The 19,281-nt window shown below is 40.6% G+C and overlaps 1 protein-coding gene across 2 annotated transcripts in view; it reads left to right on the forward strand.

The window, feature by feature from the left end:
- Ttc39b (tetratricopeptide repeat domain 39B) overlaps positions 1–19,281 on the forward strand; it is a 132,184-nt gene that overhangs the window by 57,144 nt on the left and 55,759 nt on the right. For both annotated transcript variants that reach the window (XM_070033145.1, XM_070033146.1), the window contains 2 exons: positions 7,525–7,620; positions 17,988–18,095. In XM_070033145.1, coding sequence (XP_069889246.1) covers positions 7,525–7,620; positions 17,988–18,095 — 204 coding nt within the window. The remainder of the gene's footprint in view (positions 1–7,524; positions 7,621–17,987; positions 18,096–19,281) is intronic.

Here is a 19,281-nt window from a genome sequence, read left to right on the forward strand (position 1 = left end):
TTAGCTTTTTTGCTCAAGGCTGGTGCTCTACCATTTGAGCTACATCTTCACCTTTTGCTTTTTGGTTGTTAATTAGAAATCAGAGTCTCCAGTGAGACTGTCTGGGTTGGCTTTGAACCACTATCCTCAGATCTCAGTCTTCTGAGTAGCTACGAGTATAGGCCTGAGCCAACAGTATTCAACTATTCAGTTAAATCTTAATAATTGTGCTTACTTTGGTGGTACAGATTCTAACATTGGAGCAACATAAATATTTAATGTGACTCTTTAGCCAAGGACACATGCATATTAACTTTTATTGAAGGAAATAAGAGATGTGAATAAATGTGAATAAATGTATGTATTAGTAAGCATTGTATTACTTCAACAAAACACTTAGGTAATTAACTTACAAAGAGAAAAATGTTATTTAGCCCCCAGTGTTTCAAGTTCAAAGTCTTAGATTGATTTGGCTTCTGGTGAGTGTGATCAATGGGTGGCATATCAGGCTGAGCGCCCGTGAAGGAGCAAGCAGTCACATCTTGAACAGGAACACAGAGAGAGACACACAGGAAGGCCAAGATTGCCCCTTTTATAACATTGCTCACATGAAAAGCCAGTGGATTGCAACTGAACTACCTCACTCCTCTAGTGATCCAAGGATCAGCCACGAGGCTCCATTTCCCAATGTTCCACCATTTCCTAATAGTGCCACAATGGGAACCAAGCCTTAAGTCACAGTGGATTTTTGGGGGAACTTAAACCATAGCAATATATGTGGATGTAAAAGTGCAGTGTCATAGACAGAAATTCTCTGCAGATTCCTCTAATAACAATGAATTTCCAGTCAAAATCTGAAAAGAACTTCTGTTGTAACTTTACAGTTATTGATACTAAAATTCATAAGTAGTTGATTGCTGGTGGCTCAGGCCTGTAATCCTAGCTACTCAAGAGACTGAGATCTGAGGATTGTGGTTCAAAGCCAATCTAAGTAGGTAAGTCTTCAGAAACTCTTTTTTTTGGTTCCGGTCATGGGGCCTGAACTCTGGGTCTGGGCGTTGTCCCTCAGCTCTTCAGCTTAAGGCTAGCGCTCTACCACTTGAGCCACAGTGCCACTTCCGGCTTTTTTCTTTTTGCTTATGTGGTGCTGAGGAATCGAACCCAGGGCCTCATACATGCAAGGCAAGCGCTCTACCACTGAGCCACCTTCCCAGCCCTTCAGAAACTCTTATCTCCAGTTAACCAGCAAAAAGACAGAAGTGGAAGTGTGGCTCAAGTGGCAGAGCACTAATCTTGAGCAAAAAAGGTAAGGGACAAGCCTCAGAACTGGTGTGCTAAACTCCTAAGTAAGAATGAAGATATGAAAGGATTCTCAACTGTCAAAGAGATTATCTAATATAGAAACAAAAAGCTTGCTTCCATTGTCAAATAGATGACTACCATGTAGCCATGGTAATTAACACTTTGTGACCGATGAACAGTTAGGCAAGTGCATATGTGGAACAAGAGAATGCCCAGGGACAGACCTGAGCACACAGACTTGCTATCAGTCAGAGGCTGAAGTATAATGCAGAATATCAAAGAAGAAAAGTAATTGACCTCAACACATGCCCAAGATTTATCAAAAGGGAAATCATCAAGATAGTAAAAGTATTGTGTGTGTGTGTGTGTGTGTGTGTGTGTGTGTGTGTGTGTGTGTGTGTGTGTGTGTGTGTGTGTGTGTGTGTGTGTGTGTGTGTGTGTGTGTGTGTGTATGTATCTGTCTGTGATGCATACGCACCCATGCGTAGTGCTTCTTGAACTCAGGGCCTAGGCACTGTTCCTGAGCTTTTTTTCCTCAAGACTAGCATGGTACCACTTCAGCCACATCTCTTGCTTTTTGAGGTTAATTGGAGATAACAGTCTCATGGACTTTTTTGTCCAGGCTTTGAAACAGGATCCTCAGGTCTTAGCCTCCTGAGTAGCTAAGATTTAAGGTATAAGCCACCAGTGTGTAACTGGTAAAAGTATTCTTAAGGATATTTAGGAAACTAAAGAAAAAAATGTTGAAATACAATTTGTTATTTGCAAAACTGGTCTATCTTTTGTGAGGCAATACAATGTAGACCAAAAGTATCTGTAAGTTAGCATCTAATATAGATCTTAAAAGTAAACAGCAAGTCAAAGCGAAATTTCTTAGGTAATGAAATATCCCTTGGGTAAACCTATGAGTCAGTGTTCTAAGGGAACCCTGAAAAGACCCCTGTCTTCTTTTTGTTTTACATCAAAGCTTTGCAGATAGCTGGAAGGATGAGTTATTAATTGCCTTTCTATGGGAGCAGATTGAATTTAGCTCACACTGTACACAGACAAACTGTATAATATAATTTCTCTATGCATCTGAAATATTTCTTGTAAAAATAAGAAAATAGGCTTTTGAAATAACTAGACAGAGGATTAAATAAATGAGCTAAGCTTATATATAAAAATGTTGTGAGCAGCTGCTGAAGAGTGCACAGGCCATTGTGGTAATCTTTGTGCTTCAGCCAACCTGACCTTCCAGCAGAAGGTGTGGATTTACGAGCAGGTGCTGTGTTACCTCAAGTCAGGGTTCATCTGCAGGGACAATGAACAGTTCTTGGTTGTTTGTTGAGAGCCTTGCCTGAAGAATGTAGGAAGAAAAAGCATATGATAAAAGCTACCCAATGGCTGAAGGGAGCAAAAGAAAGGTAATGGTACAGTCAGAGGTTCACAGCCATGTATCCTGCCTGACTGTTGGGGAGGTGGGGTGGGAGGGTGGGGAGAGTGGGGGAGGAGTACCACCTTGAAAGATGTAAATGGTGCTTAGATTACAGGCATCCTAAGAAGACAGTTCAGTTCATCCTGATTACTTTGCCAAGACAGAGAGAATGGAAAAAAACTGACAGCAAGAGACCAGGCAGCTGCAGGAGAAAACTGTCTTTGATGGTATTAAGAATGAAACACTAGCTGGATGTGATGTATATACCTATAACCCAAACCACCCATGAGTCAGAGACAGGAAGATTCTAAATTCCACGCTGGCTTAGGTTCCAAGCCAGCTTTGGGCTGTATGAGGGAGACCCTGTCTCAAAAAAATAAAAAATCAACGGGCGGGGGGAGCGATGGGAAGGCATGTATGGAAAGGGGAAACAAAGGAGGAGGCAACAACTTGATAAGAAATGTACTCATTACCTTGCCCATGTAATTGTAACCCGTCTGTATGGTATTTTCACAATAAAAAAAACTTATTAATAAAAAATCAAAACAATAAAAACCAACTAACCAAAAAGAATGCTTTGCCCTCTGCCATGTAGGAAGATGATATTCCCCCCTATTTTTTCTAGTTATAGTTGGGAAACCAGGTACGTGCTGCCATGCCTAGTTTCTTCCCTTGAGATAGAGTCTCGGAGACTTTCCTGTTTGCGCTGACCTAGAACTTCAGTCTTCCCAATCTTAGCTTCCTGGTTAGGATGGCAGGCATTTGCCACGTGTCCAGTAACAAGTTGAAAAGGGGGTCTTGTGAACTTTTTGCCAAGGTGGCCTTTAACTGTGACCTTCCCTTTCTAATTATCCCAAGCAGCTAAGATTACTATTTTTTTAGCTCCCAGCTTAAAAAAAATTGTTCCATTCTGTAAAAATTCTGTTGTGCCAGGTGAAGGAGAGAGTAATTGTAGGAATTGCTAAAAGTTAAACTTAGGCACATTCACATTTTAATGAGTTTGAGCATTTATGACTTATGAGTCAGGCTGTGCCATACTGCAAGCATTCCATTGAGAAAAGGGATCAAAGAAAATTTCTATAGGATGTTTACATAAGTTAGAGAGAATATTTGATTGGCTAAAGTGAAAACTGTGGACATAGCTGGCAATTTCTGATTGGTAGACTCTCTAGGAAGAAGTTTGTGTGTGTGTGTGTAAGTGCATGTATTGTCATTGAGCTTGAACTCAAAGCCTGGGTGCTGTCCCTGAGCTCTTTAGGCTCAAGACTGACAATCTATCACTTGAGGCCAGTCACCATGTTTTGTTTTTTGTTTTAATTGCACTGTTTGTGGTTTTTCTGTCCCCTTCCCCTTTTGGTTTATTCTCTTTTGTTGCTATTTTTGATTTCTGCCCCCTTTGTCTTGTATATAAGGGTTATTCTCTTTTGTTGCTGTTTTGTTTCTGCCCCCTTTGTCTTGTATGTAAGTTTATCTGATTTGGGGAGGGAAAGGGGGAGCACAGAAATGGTGGGACAAAGGGTGAACCAATTCAGCAGTGGTGCTCACTAGACCCTATGTTGGAAATGAATTGTACAGTGGGGGGGGGGGAAGGGAGTTAGGAGGGAAAAACTGGGAGAAAATGAGGGAGGGGTGACACTGTCCAAAAAAAAAAATGTACTCATTACCTGATTTATATTACTGCAACCCCTCTGTATGTCACCTTTATAAAAAAAGAGAATTTTTTTTTGGAAAACGGCAAGTGTTTAAGGGAAAAATACACAGCATTATCTTTTGCCATATATTCTAATTTTATAATTAAAATTAGATGTTTTAAATTACATGTTTAAAAGAAACAACACAGGCAGGACTATCATATAATCTTCGAAGAGGGAAAATTTTTCTAAGATGTTCCTTAATTCAGAAATGCTGAGTGGTAGTTTTAATTAAATAAATGTAAGTGTTTTATATTTAAAGCTAAAGGCAAAGGAGAAAGGGCATGCTTGTTAACAGTGCTTTTCAAAACCCCTTTGTTTTTAGCCCCTGTATACTAGTGATGAGGGGAAAAGGGAGACTGTCTTTTCAATCTCTGTATAGGAACAGAGCCCAGTCCCTACTTTGTTGGAGTGACTTGTCTGTTCTCTCAGGAGAGAGATTTTTTATTTTATGTTAGAAAATTAGCCTTCCAGCTGGGTTTACCTTGGAAGTTTCCCTCCCTCTCACCATACCACACAGTCACCCAAAGAAGCTTGGCTTTCCTCTGTGGAAATATCAAATTCGGAGAACTTGATATATACAAGATAAGATAAATGCTAAATGTAAAATATTACAGAGCATTAGGAAGCCTGAAAGGTGTGACTTGGAACATTTTAGTCCCTTCCCCTTCCCCTTTCTCTCCTCCCTCCCCTCCCTTCCCTTTCCTTGTTATTATTTTTAATGTCATAATAGGTTTTTTACATCTTGTGTCTTTTTTATTACCTTAGAAGTTGTACAAAAGAGTTAACCATTCAACAAATCAGTTTATGGATAAAATGCATTTTGATTGATGTCACCTCTTTCATTATTCTCCCCCTTCCTTCTCAATAACTCTTCTCCTAACTCTTTCAGAATGTTTCCTTTTCTGTTTTTTGGGTTTTTTTTGGGTCCCGTCGTGGGGCCTGAACTCTGGGCCTGGGTGCTGTCCCTAAGCTCTTCAGCTCAAGGCTAGCACTCTACCACTTGAGCCACAGCGCCACTTCCGGCTTTTTTCTTTTTGCTTATGTGGTGCTGAGGAATCGAACCCAGGGCCTCAGGCATGCAAGGCAAGCGCTCTGCCACTGAGCCAACTTCCCAGCCCACAATGTTTCCTTTTCTGATGGATCTGCTCCTGTGGTTTGTCTGTGGGGCATTCCTGGCTCAAATGTAGTGGCCTAAAATTCTGCTTACTAGATTAGTTTTTAACCTCTCAATGTACATTTAGCTTTCTGTGGTGGCTCAAACCTGTAATCCTAGCTACTCAGGAGGCTGAGATCTGAGGATCACAGTTCAAAGCCAGCCTGGGCAGAAAAGTCTTATGAGACTCTGATCTCCAATAGACTACTAGAAAACCAGAAGTGGTGCTGTGGAGCGCTCACCTTGAGCTAACGAGCTCAGGGATAGTGCCCAGGCCCAGAATTCAAGCCCCACAACCAACCAACCAAAAAAAAAAGGATGGGAAATTAAGGAATTGATTAAAGACAAAAAATACCAAGTACATGCTCTGTCCTAATGAAACTGTCTTGGATAGTTGGAGCTGAGGTCACAGCTTTTAAAATAATTTATGCATATCTTTTAAAATAATTTACGCAGATAGGAGAATAGTAGAAACAAAAGTTTATTAGGATGCACATATCAGAGAGACACAGTTGAAAGCTAGCCAGCCGAAGGGGCATATCAGATCACAGACCATGTGGGAGTAGGGTTTGTGTCTTTGGTTAGAATACTTTTGACTAGCTATTTCCTGTTTTATAGAACCTATTGATTATCTCTTTTTCACAGCTTACTTTAATGGGAATGGCTTATTTTTCATCTCACTTCCATCTGGCCCATTTCTTGGTTTTGACTCACTTTCTTTTTTTCTTTTTTTTTGGTCGGTGGTGGGGCTTGAACTCTGGGCCTGGGCGCTGTCCCTCAGCTCTTCAGCTCAAGGCAAGTGCTCTACCACTTGAGCTACAGCGCCACTTCCGGTTTTCTGGTGGTTTATTGGATATAGGAGTCTCACGGTCTCTCCTGCCCGGGCTGGCTTTGAACCGCGATCCTCAGATATCAGCCTCCTGAGTAGCTAAGATTACAGGCGTGAGCCACCAGCGCCTGGCTTTGACTCACTTTCTTATTCCACCTGGACGTTTGATTTTCTCTGTACACCATATCACTTTAAAGGGGTCCTTCTCCACAGAAACAATCAAGCAGATAAGGAAAGTGGCTTATATAAGGACAGGCAACAAATCATGGTATTTACATTCAGTAGAATACTGTGCAAATACTAATACTGTTATTAAACAACAGTATATTTTTGAAAGATTCAGTGTAAATATGGTATATAGAGTTTTATTTTAATAAAATATAAAAAAATAAACATTTTCTTTTTTGGGGGGGAGAGGGGTCCGGTCGTGGGGCCTGAACTCTGGGCCTTGGCTCTGTCCCTCAGCTCTTCAGCTCAAGGCTAGCGCTCTACCACTTGAGCCACAGCGCCACTTCTGGCTTTTTTCTTTTTGCTTATGTGGTGCTGAGGAATCGAACCCAGGGCCTCAGGCATGCAAGGCAAGTGCTCTACCACTGAGCCACCTTCCCAGCCCCCGTAACAAACATTTTCAATAAAACTTTAATAAAACATGTATAGGTTACTTAGGGAAAAATATAAAAAGTTTATATGTATATAAGGTACAGTGTTATCTAGAATGAAGGGTGTGGGGTGATTTTAGTAAATTTATTTTTGTGTATTAGAATAAAAAAAGGCAAGTTGATTTCACTAGGGCTATATTTCAGATGTCCCCAGATGTCCAATGCACAACAGTTGATTTGTTGTTGTTTTTTTTTTTTTTTTGGGTCCAGTCGTGGGGCCTGAACTCTGGGCCTGGGTGCTGTCCCTCAGCCCTTCAGCTCAAGGCTAGCACTGTACCACTTGAGCCACAGCGCCACTTCTGGCTTTTTTCTTTTTTGCTTATGTGGTGCTGAGGAATCGAACCCAGGGCCTCAGGCATGCAAGGCAAGCGCTCTAACACTGAGCCATGGAGGTGAGATGTAATTGAAAATGGCTTGTATGGGAAACTTGTATTTGTATAGACATTTCTTACAAAGATGAATAAATAAAAACTTTACCTTTTAATTAACAGATCTTCTCCCTCGGACATGGCAACAAGCAACTTTCATTTTGCATCACGTGATACAAAACGGGGGCCCAGACAACTTGGAGAATCTGATATGAGCAGGTCAGTAGGGCATCCAGGCATTCTCAGGAACCACAGATAAATATTTCAACTTTTTGGGTAATGTAATATTGATAGTTTTGGAGTGTGTTGTGTTTGACAAACCAGTGAGGTGTGGGGCCTAGGCAATTACAGGAAATTACAGTGTTCTGTTTCTAAATTAGGCAAGAACATGAGTTATATAACACAGTGTTATATAACAACAAGAATAAAGTCAACTTTTGGGGCATAACTTCCTTTGTTTTTTCTTTCACTGGTACAGGAGCTTAAACTCAGGGCCTGGACACTGTTCCTTAGCTTTTTCACTCCTTAGCTTTTTCACTACGGCTGATAATACCACTCATTTCTGGCCATAGAGCAGAAGAGACCAAAAGAGGGAGCTGGGGTCCACAGTCCTCTTGAAGAGCATCTCTCAGTCATTCAAAGACCTGCTATGCCCCATGTTTAAAGATTTAATCATTTCTGAGTAACATCTTCCTAGAGAACCACTCTTTAACCTAAAGGACTTTGAAGAACATTCCAAATCCAAACTATAGCAGAGAAGTTGTGTGTTAGGACACAAAGCCAGATTAAGGAAAATTACCTTTGTTACTGCAGTTGCTTTAAGTAGAAATGAGTGAGATTCATGAATGTCTTTGAGTTGGGAAGAGATAAGAAAGGAAGGGATTAATGATACACATTCAGGAAGACATGAGATGTGAGAAATGATTTGAAGATGTTTTCATTATAATATTAATATTTGCTGATTGCATATATTTTCAAAAATAAAAATCTCCATTCTGCCTTTTAAGCAGTAGGTCTCTTAATATACAAGTGAGAACAAGTGTAAGCTCCACAGCCTAATGACACAATTGTCAGGTAGAGTAAAGTTGTGTGTGTGTGTGTGGCTCTTAAGTAGTTAGGATGTATTGCAAACAAAGGCTTTCCCTGTTTCACTGGTTACAGTACAGCTCATTCCATCCACAAACACTCATTTGCTTCTCAGAACAATGATGTGAGGCAGGCAGGGAAGTTTGGACTTCAGTTTAACAGATGAGAAACCCTAATGCCAGGTGACATACTTAAAGTGCCACAGTCAGGCATTTTCACATTGTTCTCAATTTGCCTCCTTGATTATTATCCCTCTTGCTTGTTTAGCCTTAACAAGAGTTTTGACAGCCAGGATTTCTTTTTGATTCTGCCTTCAGCCTGTCAAAATAAGGAGTCTTCTCATAGATGCTAATGTACATGACTAGCGAAGATGTCTTAAAGCTTTGACATTCTTTGAGTTTATTGCTGTCATCTTTAAAGGGCACCAATGACAAAATTTGAGACATTTGTAGATTGTGTGTTCAGCTCCTTAAGTCTGTTGATACACTAGCCGTTGGTCTGTTAAGACTCTTGGGAAAAATGAGGGAAGATTTTCCACACTGGCACAGTTTTCTTGTCCTTCTTCCTCTGCCTAATCTCTCTCTCTCTCTTTTTCTCTCTCTCTTTTGTTGGTCGTGGAGCTTGAACTTTGGGCCTGGGTGCTGTCTCTCAGCTCTTCAGCTCAGGTTGAGTGCTCTACCACTTGAGCCACAGCACCACTTCTGGTTTTCTGGTGGTTTATTGGAGAAAAGAGTATCATGGACTTTCCTGCCCAGGCTGGCTTTGAACTGTGATCCTCAGATCTCAGCCTTCTGTGTAGCTAACATTACAGGGTGAGCCACTGGTGCCCGGTTTGCCTCATCTCTTAATGAGAGGTGTGAGACATGGTGTTGAGTCTTTAAATAGGTATTGTTAAGTCATTGTAAGTCATTTTGTGTGTGTGTGTGTGTGTGTGTGTGTGTGTGTGAAAAATCTTTGAGACTTGTTTGTTTTTCACTTACTGCCCAGGTGTGCCAGCCCAGTGTGGGTACAGAGCACTGGTAAGTTATTTAGTGATGGTTGATATTGGAGAATCCTAGCATTAGCATGGAGTTCTGGCCCTGAGGAGGCTGAATAGCAGCAATTAGTAGGGATGGAATTTCTAAATGGCTAAAACGTTAAGATTGTGGCAAATTTTGACAAGGGGCTAATGAGAAAAGAGGGAGAATCTTGAAAAGAGAGAGAATCTTGGATTGATTGGTAAAGAATACAGGCTAGAGGAAATTTGCTATTTACCTTTTATAGAGTATCAGTTTTTCAGATGAAAGCACTGGAGACTGCACAATAATCTGAATATCCTCAATTTTACTGAACTCAATTTTACACTTAAAGATGGTTAAGATAGTGAATTTTATGTTATGTGTATTTTATTACATATATGAAAAAGATTGTAGGACAGATTGCCCAGATCTTTATTATAGAATTTAGGCTAGCTTCTTTTTATCTCTTTTGTATTAGAAGGGCCCTAGGTACATTGTCCATGCAGGTAAGACATGAATACTATTTCCTCTTGCAAAGAAAAACTCAAGACCTCAGGAAAGTGGAAATAGATTTTTTGATATGCATCTTACTTTCCTGCTGTATTTCCATGTTCTTGCTTTTTGCTTCCTGTTAACTCGTTTGGCATTTGCCCAAGGAACTGACCTGGTCACTTATTGTTGTCTAGCAGCTACACTAGTAGGATGAACCAGGGTAATTACCAATGTTTGCCAAGAAGCCATTTCAAAATAATTTTAATAGAGCCATTTATTGGGCAATATAAAAATATTACCATACTAACGTATTAAAGAAGGAGTAGGAAAGAAGAGAGTCGAGAAATGTTATCTAGTGAATTCCTTACTCCCGTAATCTGGGCATGGGAGGAGTAATGAATTCTTGGTATCATTACTGCAGGAGAGGAGAGATGCTTTCTTGCCCTTCTCTGGGTTCATGGCTGAAGCATCTATAACAAAAGCCAGATAAAAAGAGAAATACATACAACTTTATTTAACATTTAAAGTCTTTTATATGATATGGCAGTCTTTATAATGGAGATCAATTAGCAACTGGGAAATCTAAGCTGCTAAATTCCCTCAGTTTTAACACCATTAGCTCAAAAAGCCCCTTTGTAAAATGATGCTAATCTATGAATGTCCTCTTTACCAGTTCTCTTTCTATCCCCCATTCCCCCCAATAAAAGTCAGTATAAATTGTAAGGTTTCAGAGAGTAGAGACAGAATTGAAATGGTTTCTGGATTCTGATCCTAATTTCAGTGGAATCAGTATTTTATGGGAAATGTTTGATTGTCACTTTGGAGGCAAAAGGAAATCTTTAGAATCATGAAGAAAGTAGAAATTATCTCCAGAGGAACTTAGCAAAGATTTCAGTGCGTGGAATCTTTCCACCCTATAGTAGTCCCTCCCCTCCTTAACACCCAAATCTTCATGAAAAATAAAATTTCAACACACTAACAATCTCTAGTTTTAGTACTTAGGTACTTTTGTACTTGTACCTAGATTTTGTACTTTGTTTTGCACTTATAGCTAGTAAGGTTTTTATAAGCAGAATTCTTCAGAGAACATGGCTTCATATTTTCTGAGCTTACTTGTAGTCACCTTTTCTTAAATATCCATGTTTTTTTCCCTTCCCATTCTGACCATTGTTAACCTGTCTGGAGTCACACAAATAATGAGATAAATGAGCAAAGAGATTATAAAGGAATGTAGATTCCTTTAACTGTTAGGTACTTGACAGCTCTAAATTATTGAAGACTAATTGGTTACTTACAAAATAATGGCAGTAGCTGGGCACTGGTGGTTCATGCCTATAATCCTAGTTATCTAGTCTATTCTAGTCTGACATATGAAAATCATGGTTTGAAGTCAACCTAGGCAAGAAAGTTTATAAGACTTTCTTTTTTTTTTTGGGTTCAGTCGTGGGACCTGAACTCTGGGCCTGCGCACTGTTCCTCAGCTCTTCAGCTCAAGGCTAGCGCTCTACCACTTGAGCCACAGTGTCATTTCTGGCTTTTTTCTTTTTATGTGGTGCTGAGGAATCAAACCCAGGGCCTCAGGCATGCAAAGCAAGCACTCTACCACTGAGCCACCTTCCCAGCCCCTATGTTTATGACTTTGATCTCCAATTAACTGTGGAAAAGCCAGAAGTGGAGCTGTGGTTCAGATAATGAGTGCTAAGGGATAGCATCCAGGCTCTAGAATCCACATGCTCTCTCTCTCCCTCCCTCCCTCCCTCCCTCCCTCCTTCCCTCCTTCTCTCCTTCCTTCCTTCCCTCCTTCCCTTCCTCCCTTGCTCCCCGCCTCTCACACACACACACCATACACACACACACACACACACACACACTGATGGTGGTAACTACTATTCTAAGCACATCATGTTTATTAATATATTCTAAGCAGTCTATGAGATGGGCAGATCTAAGTGTCTCAGGATACTGAGTACTAGAGAAAAAACAGTGACTTGCTACATTCATACATAGTTAAGGGTAAAGTCAGCAAGTAAATAAAATGATCTGATTCCAGAGCCCAGATCCTTGTCTACTACTGTAAATGTGGCTTTTTGCAGTCCAGCTTATTAAATAATTAAATGAGTTGGAATATATGAGATAAATCTAGCATAGTTCCAAATTTTTATGATATGTATATTTTATTAAATAATTAAATGAGTTGGAATATATGAGATAAATCTAGCATAGTTCCAAATTTTTATGATATGTATATTTGTTTTAATGTATGCTTTTTCAACCTATAAGACTAAAATACTGGCTGGGAAGGTGGCTCAGTGGTAGAGCGCTTGCCTTGCATGCATGAGGCCCTGGGTTCGATTCCTCAGCACCACATAAGCAAAAAGAAAAAAAGCCGGAAGTGGCGCTGTGGCTCAAGTGGTAGAGTGCTAGCCTTGAGCTGAAGAGCTGAGGGACAGTGCCAGGCTCTGAGTTCAGGCCCCATGACTGGACCCCCCCCCCCAAAAAAAAAAAAAGATTAAAATACCTTTTCTGCCTTAAAATACATATTAATTTAAATTTAGAGGTAGGAAGGAGTTTTCAAAGATCTTTTTGAAGATCTTTTTGTTCAAGGATCTTTTCAAAGATCCATTTTAAGAAAGGGACTTGGGTGGGGCTCAGCCAGATCTGGAATCTGTGTGGGCTGAGCATCTGCAGCTTCTGAAAGACTTCATATGGTAGTTAATTCACACAGAACAGGGAAGTACATAAAATACGCTCATAGCAACTCTTGTCTTTGTTCCTCTTGCACATGTTGTGATATGGGAAAGAATTCAGGTATTTCAGGATGACAGGGAGGTTAAGAAGCTCTATGGAGAATGACAATTTCCAGTTCAGGAATCTTTTCATTACATTATTCCATCCTCTCTTAAAAAACACTTGGTTGTTTTTAAATAGCCTTACTTGCCACACCTGACTGTGCACAAATATGGTAGAGCAAGATTTCCTGGGCCCTACACAGAAGAGTTTAAACTTCATGTGGCAGCTGTGGGAAGGCAATTTTTGGTTCCTTTCTGCCTGCCTGCCTGCCTGCCTGCCTGCCTGCCTGCCTGCCTGCCTGCCTGCCTGCCTGCCTGTCTGCCTGCCTGCCTGCCTGCCTGCCTGCCTGCCTTCCTGCCTTCCTTCCTTCCTTCCTTCCTTCCTTCCTTCCTTCCTTCCTTCCTTCCTTCCTTCCTTCCTTCCTTCCTTCCTCCCTCCCTCCCTCCCTCCCTCCCTCCCTTCCTCCCTCCCTCCCTCCCTCCCTCCCTCCCTCCCTCCCTCCCTTCCTTCCTTCCCTTCCTTTCCTTCTTTCTTTCCTTTGTAGTTCTGGTGTTTGAACTCAGCCTTATACTTGCTGGCAGATGCTATGCATGCCTCTGGTTCCTGATCTGTGGTTTTTTTTTTTTTTTTTTTTTGTTGTTGTTTGTTTTTTTGGTGAGGGGTTTGGGGCTTGAACTCAGGGCCCGGCACAGTTTCTTTTTTGCTCAAGGGTAGTGTTCTATCATTTTAAGCCACAGCACCACTTCTGATTTTCTGGAGGTGAATTGGAGATGAGTCTCATTAACTTTCCTACCCAGGCTGGTTATCCTCTCAGGTCTCAGCCTACTGTGTAGCTAGGATTACAGGCATGAGCTGCCAGTGCCCAGCTCCTGCTCTGGTTAGTTTTGAGACTGGCTAGTAGTTTTGGGACCCAGCATACTATTTTAGCAAGATTTCCAGTTGGGTCTAACTGGAAGGCTTGAGAATCATGAAATCTAAACAGTAATAGACAGGAAGACATTTATGTGAGGAATGTTTCAAAATTCAGCACTGAAGTTATAAGCCTTTTTCAATTTGATGATTTTGGAAATGGGGAGCAACAAGTGTTTCTAAGTGAAGTCCTGGCCAAGATGAAAGGTTCAAGATACTTGTATTCTGGGAGAAGGGGAGGAATGTGAAGTGAACCTCATAGTAAAATGTTTAAAAAAAAGGTCGACTTCGCTGGGCACTAGTGGCTTACGACTGTAATATAATTGTAGCTACTGAGGAGGCTGAGATCTGAGGATTGTGATTCAAAACCAGCTTGTGGCTGGTTTTAGGAAAGTCTGTAAAGACTCATCTCCATTAGCAAAACATTGGAAGTGGAGCTGAACTCAAGTGGTAGAATGCTAGCCTTGAGCATAAAAAGCTCAGGAACAGTGCCCAGGCCCTGAGTGCAAGCCGCAGGACACAGACACACAGACACAGACACAGACAGACACACACACACCCTGAGTTTATTGTGTTGGAAATAATGAGCACTAGGTCAGGTGTATTATATCTTCCCACATGTGGCCAGTTCAGGTAGAGAAGCAGTTGTTTGTTTGGCAAAGGGGATTGGTATCTGTATACTGAAAACAAAAGATGAGCTGTAGTCTTAGGACTGTGGGAGTGAAGACAGAGATCAGGTAAGAGGTAAGACTGAAAAAAAAAATCTAGTAATTAAAGGGAAGGAGTGATTAGAAAGAGAGTGGGGATTTCTGAGGCAGTGTACTTTCTTTTGTCTTTAGAAGAAAATTCATTCTCTCTGCTAATATAGTTTCTGCCTTCCTCATTGCATTTGCAATTTGTAATTCTCACTCTTCCCCTTGTTTAGCACCTTCCTACTACCACCCTTATTAATGTTAACCCTTCATGTACTTCCCTTCCCTTCTGCCTAAACCAGGTGCTACCTCAGATTGCTTATCTTAATCTAAGATGATTTTAGTCTACTGATCTACTTGTGTAAGTCTGTCCTCCCTTCTCCTTGATAGCCAGGATCCACTGTACCTTGCTCACTGATGTATTATATATACCTAGAAAGGTGCCTGGTATGTGTATGTGTATGTGTTTGTGTATGTGTATGTGTATGTGTATGTGTATGTCTCACAAGTAAGTATTCGTTGAATAAATTCTAGGTAATGATTTGATGGGGCATTAGGAATAGGTAAAAGGGGGAGAACTAAGCTTATAGATACACCAGGCACATTAGAACTTTACTTTTCATTTGTTGAAGGAGGAATAAACTTGAAATAAATTTGAATTAGAATCAGATTATTAATAGGTTCTTTTCTAGTATCTAGACAATGTAGTTTTCCACTGAAACGTATTTTGCTCCCTGAAAAATCAAATGAAAAGAAAATCTCCCCTTCTTCTATGAATGACGTTTTCGTACCTGTGGGCGTGGCCTTCTGGAGAGGAAACTGTCATCCATTTAGTGCCTAGGATGGCCATTATTTGTCAGTTAGTCTTCTTCTGACAACATGGAATAGGTTGTGGTGTTCCTGTTTTACAGATGAGATAGTTGAGATCAGGTATGTTATTCATACAGTTAATGTTGGGACTCAGAAAATATGTCAAAATGTAGCTCCTTAATATGCTAACTAGTAAAGACTGCATCAAATCTAAGGTCTTTCTGACCTGCCCAGTCTCTCTCCTGCCTCTCCAGAGCACAAAGAGGATCTTTGAAGATCTGTCTTTGAGAAAGAATGCAGATATCTGAGCCTCTCATATGAACAGTCTGAAAGAATAACTGTCACCGGATAAGGGGCGAGGGTTCTTTCTGCCTCCCAGTTTCCACACGAAAGCATAGGAATCAAGGTGTCTCACAAAAAAGGAGAGCCTCACAAAGTGAATGTTTTAGCAAGGATTTATTTTAATGTAATGGGATAAAGTAGGGACAAATAGAAAAAAGTAGGGAGAGAAAAAGCACTTCCTGTTAGAGTGAAGGGGTGGGAGAAGAGCTTAAAAATGACTGCGTTTGCGTTTTGGTAATTCCATGTGCTCTGACCTAGAGAAATGGGATGTCAAGTTAGAGACAATGGCTTTGGGTGGTCAAAATGGATATTTTTTATTATTAATATTGGAGATGTATCCTAAGCCTACTCAAAACATAGATTTAGGACTAACCTTTGCCAGACATGCTTTTGAGTTTTCTTTCTCTACCTTTTTTTTCAAGGAGCTTTGCAGCTTCTTACCATCTTATGGCAGATGTCAAAAGCCCCTTTGTGTCTCTCTATTCTTGTAACTTGACATCCAAAAGAAAGTGATTTCGCGACCATAATTTCTAGCTAAAGTTCTACTTCTGGAGGATGTCTCGGTTTAACTGGGCTCAGCTCTCATCTCTGTAGGCTAATTAGAGAGAGGGGCATTGATAAACTGAGAAAGAAGGTTTAATCGAAAGCAGCTATAGGGGCTGGGAAGGTGGCTCAGTGGTAGAGCGCTTCCCTTGCATGCATGAGGCCCTGGGTTTGATTCCCCAGCACCACATAAGCAAAAAGAAAAAAAGCCGGAAGTGGCGCTGTGGCTCAAGTGGTAGAGCGCTAGCCTTGAGCTGAAGAGCTGAGGGACAGCGCCCAGGCCCAGAGTTCGGGCCCCACGACTGGACTCCCCCCCCCCCCCCCAAAAAAAAAAAAAGCAGCTATATTGGAAAGACAAAGGACTGAGTGACTAGAAAGCTGTCTTACATTTAGGAAGAGTTGGGGTAGGGGAATGAGAAGGTATGCACATTAAAATAGTCCCAAATCAAAGATACAGCCTGGTTTGTCATAATATCAGTCTTGGTTCTTGGAGGAGTTCTGGAGAAGTCATTGCTCTTTACTGGAACAGAATAGGAAGAAGGTGGCAAGGTTGCACCTTGCTGTTTTCTTTAAGAAGATAAGATGTCTTTGTTTGTTTGAAGGGCTGTTCGCTTTTCACACAGATGCTTATCAGCAAATGTTTTCTTTCCTGGAACCCACAGTGATTGCAGCCTTCTATTCAAGTACTAATCAGGCCTGACCCTATTTTTTGCTTCTGAAATCAGATGAGATGGGGCACACTCAGAGTGGTATGGCAATTGAAACCCCTTTGTACAACCACTTATAAGTAATAATGAAATACACCTAAAAGGGACTGTACGGAAGAATAGCTTAGATCAAAGGACATAGATAACAAAGTAAGGAATTGTAGTTAATTCATAGGGCCCTGGAAAAGCATTTTTTTGGGGGGCGGGGCGGGGAGGTTTCTCGTAGTGGTTCTGAACTCTGGGCCTGGGCATTGTCCCTCAGCTCTTCAGCTCAAGGCTAGCACTCTACCACTTGAGCCACAGCGCCACTTCCGGCTTTTTTCTTTTTGCTCATGTGGTGCTGAGGAATCGAACCCAGGGCCTCATGCATGCAAGGCAAGTGCTCTACCACTGAGCCACCTTCCCATCCCAAAGAAAAGCATTTTTTAAGTTGCTTCTTACAGTTGAAGGGAGCTAATTGTTGTGTTTTCAGTTTTGACTTTCAGGTTCAAATGTCTGAGTGTGGATCACTAAAGTATATTAATTTTAATTTTCCTATCTCCTATTTATCTTGCCTCATAACTAGGTAGAGAGAAGACTAGAGTTTACTGGAAGGACTTTGTCTGAAGTTATTGTCTATTCTTCAGACCCATTTGTCTTTCCTAAAAATCATTTACTCTCTAAAAATACTTACAGTCTCTACCCCCCCTCCCCACTTTTTTTTGTTGTTGTTGGTAGTGGGGCTTGAACTCTGGGCCTGGGTGCCATCCCTGAGTTCTTCAGCTCAAGGTGAGTGCTTTACCACTTGAGCCACGGTGCACTTCTGGTTTTCTGGTGGCTAATTGGAGATAAGAGTTTCATGGACTTTTCCTGCCTGGGCTGGATTTGAACCTCCATCCTCAGATCTCAGCCTCCTGAGTAGCTAGGATTACAGGTACGAGCCACCAGTGCCTGGCTCCATTTCCCCTTCTTATGAAGAAAGTATACAAGTTTCTAACTCTGAATTTTGGGTGATTACTTTTCATTCCTGTGATGCTAAATACATGTAATAACTATGTATGTCTTTCTAGAATTCCAGCTTGTCCTTTTATCTTCAGAGTCTATACACACACACACACACACACACACACACACACACACGCACGCACGCACGCACGCACACACGCACACTTTCTTTGCGACAACACAATAATCGTAAAAATTATAAAAATTCTGTCTATTTGTTTCCTGATCTTTAGTTCATCAACTAAGGTGGATCTCAAGAGTGGCCTAGAAGAATGTGCAGTGGCGTTGAACTTATTTCTAAGTAACAAGTTTACAGATGCTTTAGAACTGCTTCGTCCATGGTAATTAACTTTATTTTGATTTCTGTATTTGTTTAAATATTGTCATCTATGCAGTTTCATAAGTCTTCAATTTTGTTTTCTTGAGTGAAATACTTTTATGAGTGCTTTCTTAAATATCATTGAAAAAAATTTCCTTTGTATATAGTTTTTTTTTTTTTTTTTTTTTTTTGTCGGTCGTGGGGCTTGAACTCTGGGCCTGGGCGTTGTCCCTCAGCTCTTCAACTCAAGGCGAGCGCTCTACCACTTGAGCTACAGCGCCACTGAAAAAAATTTCCTTTGAAATGAAGAGGAGGGGCTAGAACTAAAATATCCTAATCTTCATGTTCAAAGGGAATATAAGATAATAGGAATATTATTGGGGTTTTGTATTTATACAATAAAGTTGTTTAACAAAACAACTTAGATAATTTTAGTTATAATAATACTGTAACATTCAATGAGTTCAAGTCAGTAAAAGACATACTTAATTTTTTTTCCCAGCCAACTTACCAAATACGTTATCAGAAAGTTTAGGGTACCTAAACAACTTTGTTCCTTGTGTCTGGAAAGAGCAGAATTCAGCAAAATATGAATATAAATGAAGATAGAAAAGTTTATTATAAAAATATGACAGAAAGTAAGCATGTGACATAGCTATACCCTGGGGAAGATAGCCCTTTAGCCCTTATCTACCATCTTGGCCATTTTCCTCTTTACAGAGGAAAATGTAGGCCACAATTCCATGAGAGGCTGATTTTCTACTAACTTGAATCTGTACTTCTTGATTTTTTTCCTCCCTTGACCTAGTACTATATTATTTAAAAAAATTATCTTTATCTTGAAGTAGTTTACAAAGGAGTTACCATTTTATTTATTTATTATCTTTAAATAGCTTACGAAGGAGTTATTACTCAACAAATCAGTTTAAAGTACAATGCATGTTTATCAAAGTCACCTCTTTCATCATTCTCCTTCTCTTCTTAATTTTCGAAATTTGGCAACAAAGCCCTTGCTCAGTCAGCTTCGCTTTGACCACAGTCAGTGATGACATAGTCACCATGCTTGAACCAATTCCTGAATCTGGAGTTTTTGACCCCAGGCCCAAGCCCCAGTGACTCATGAGGAGTCATTAACACCTGGCAGGAAAGCTGGGCCTTCCTGAATCCCAAGATGGCTGCAAAATTACGCCAAGAATGGCTCAGGACAA

The sequence above is a fragment of the Dipodomys merriami genome, unplaced genomic scaffold (genome assembly GCF_024711535.1).
Source record: "Dipodomys merriami isolate MVZ:Mamm:240054 unplaced genomic scaffold, mDipMer1.0.p SCAF_22, whole genome shotgun sequence".
NCBI lineage: Eukaryota > Metazoa > Chordata > Mammalia > Rodentia > Heteromyidae > Dipodomys > Dipodomys merriami.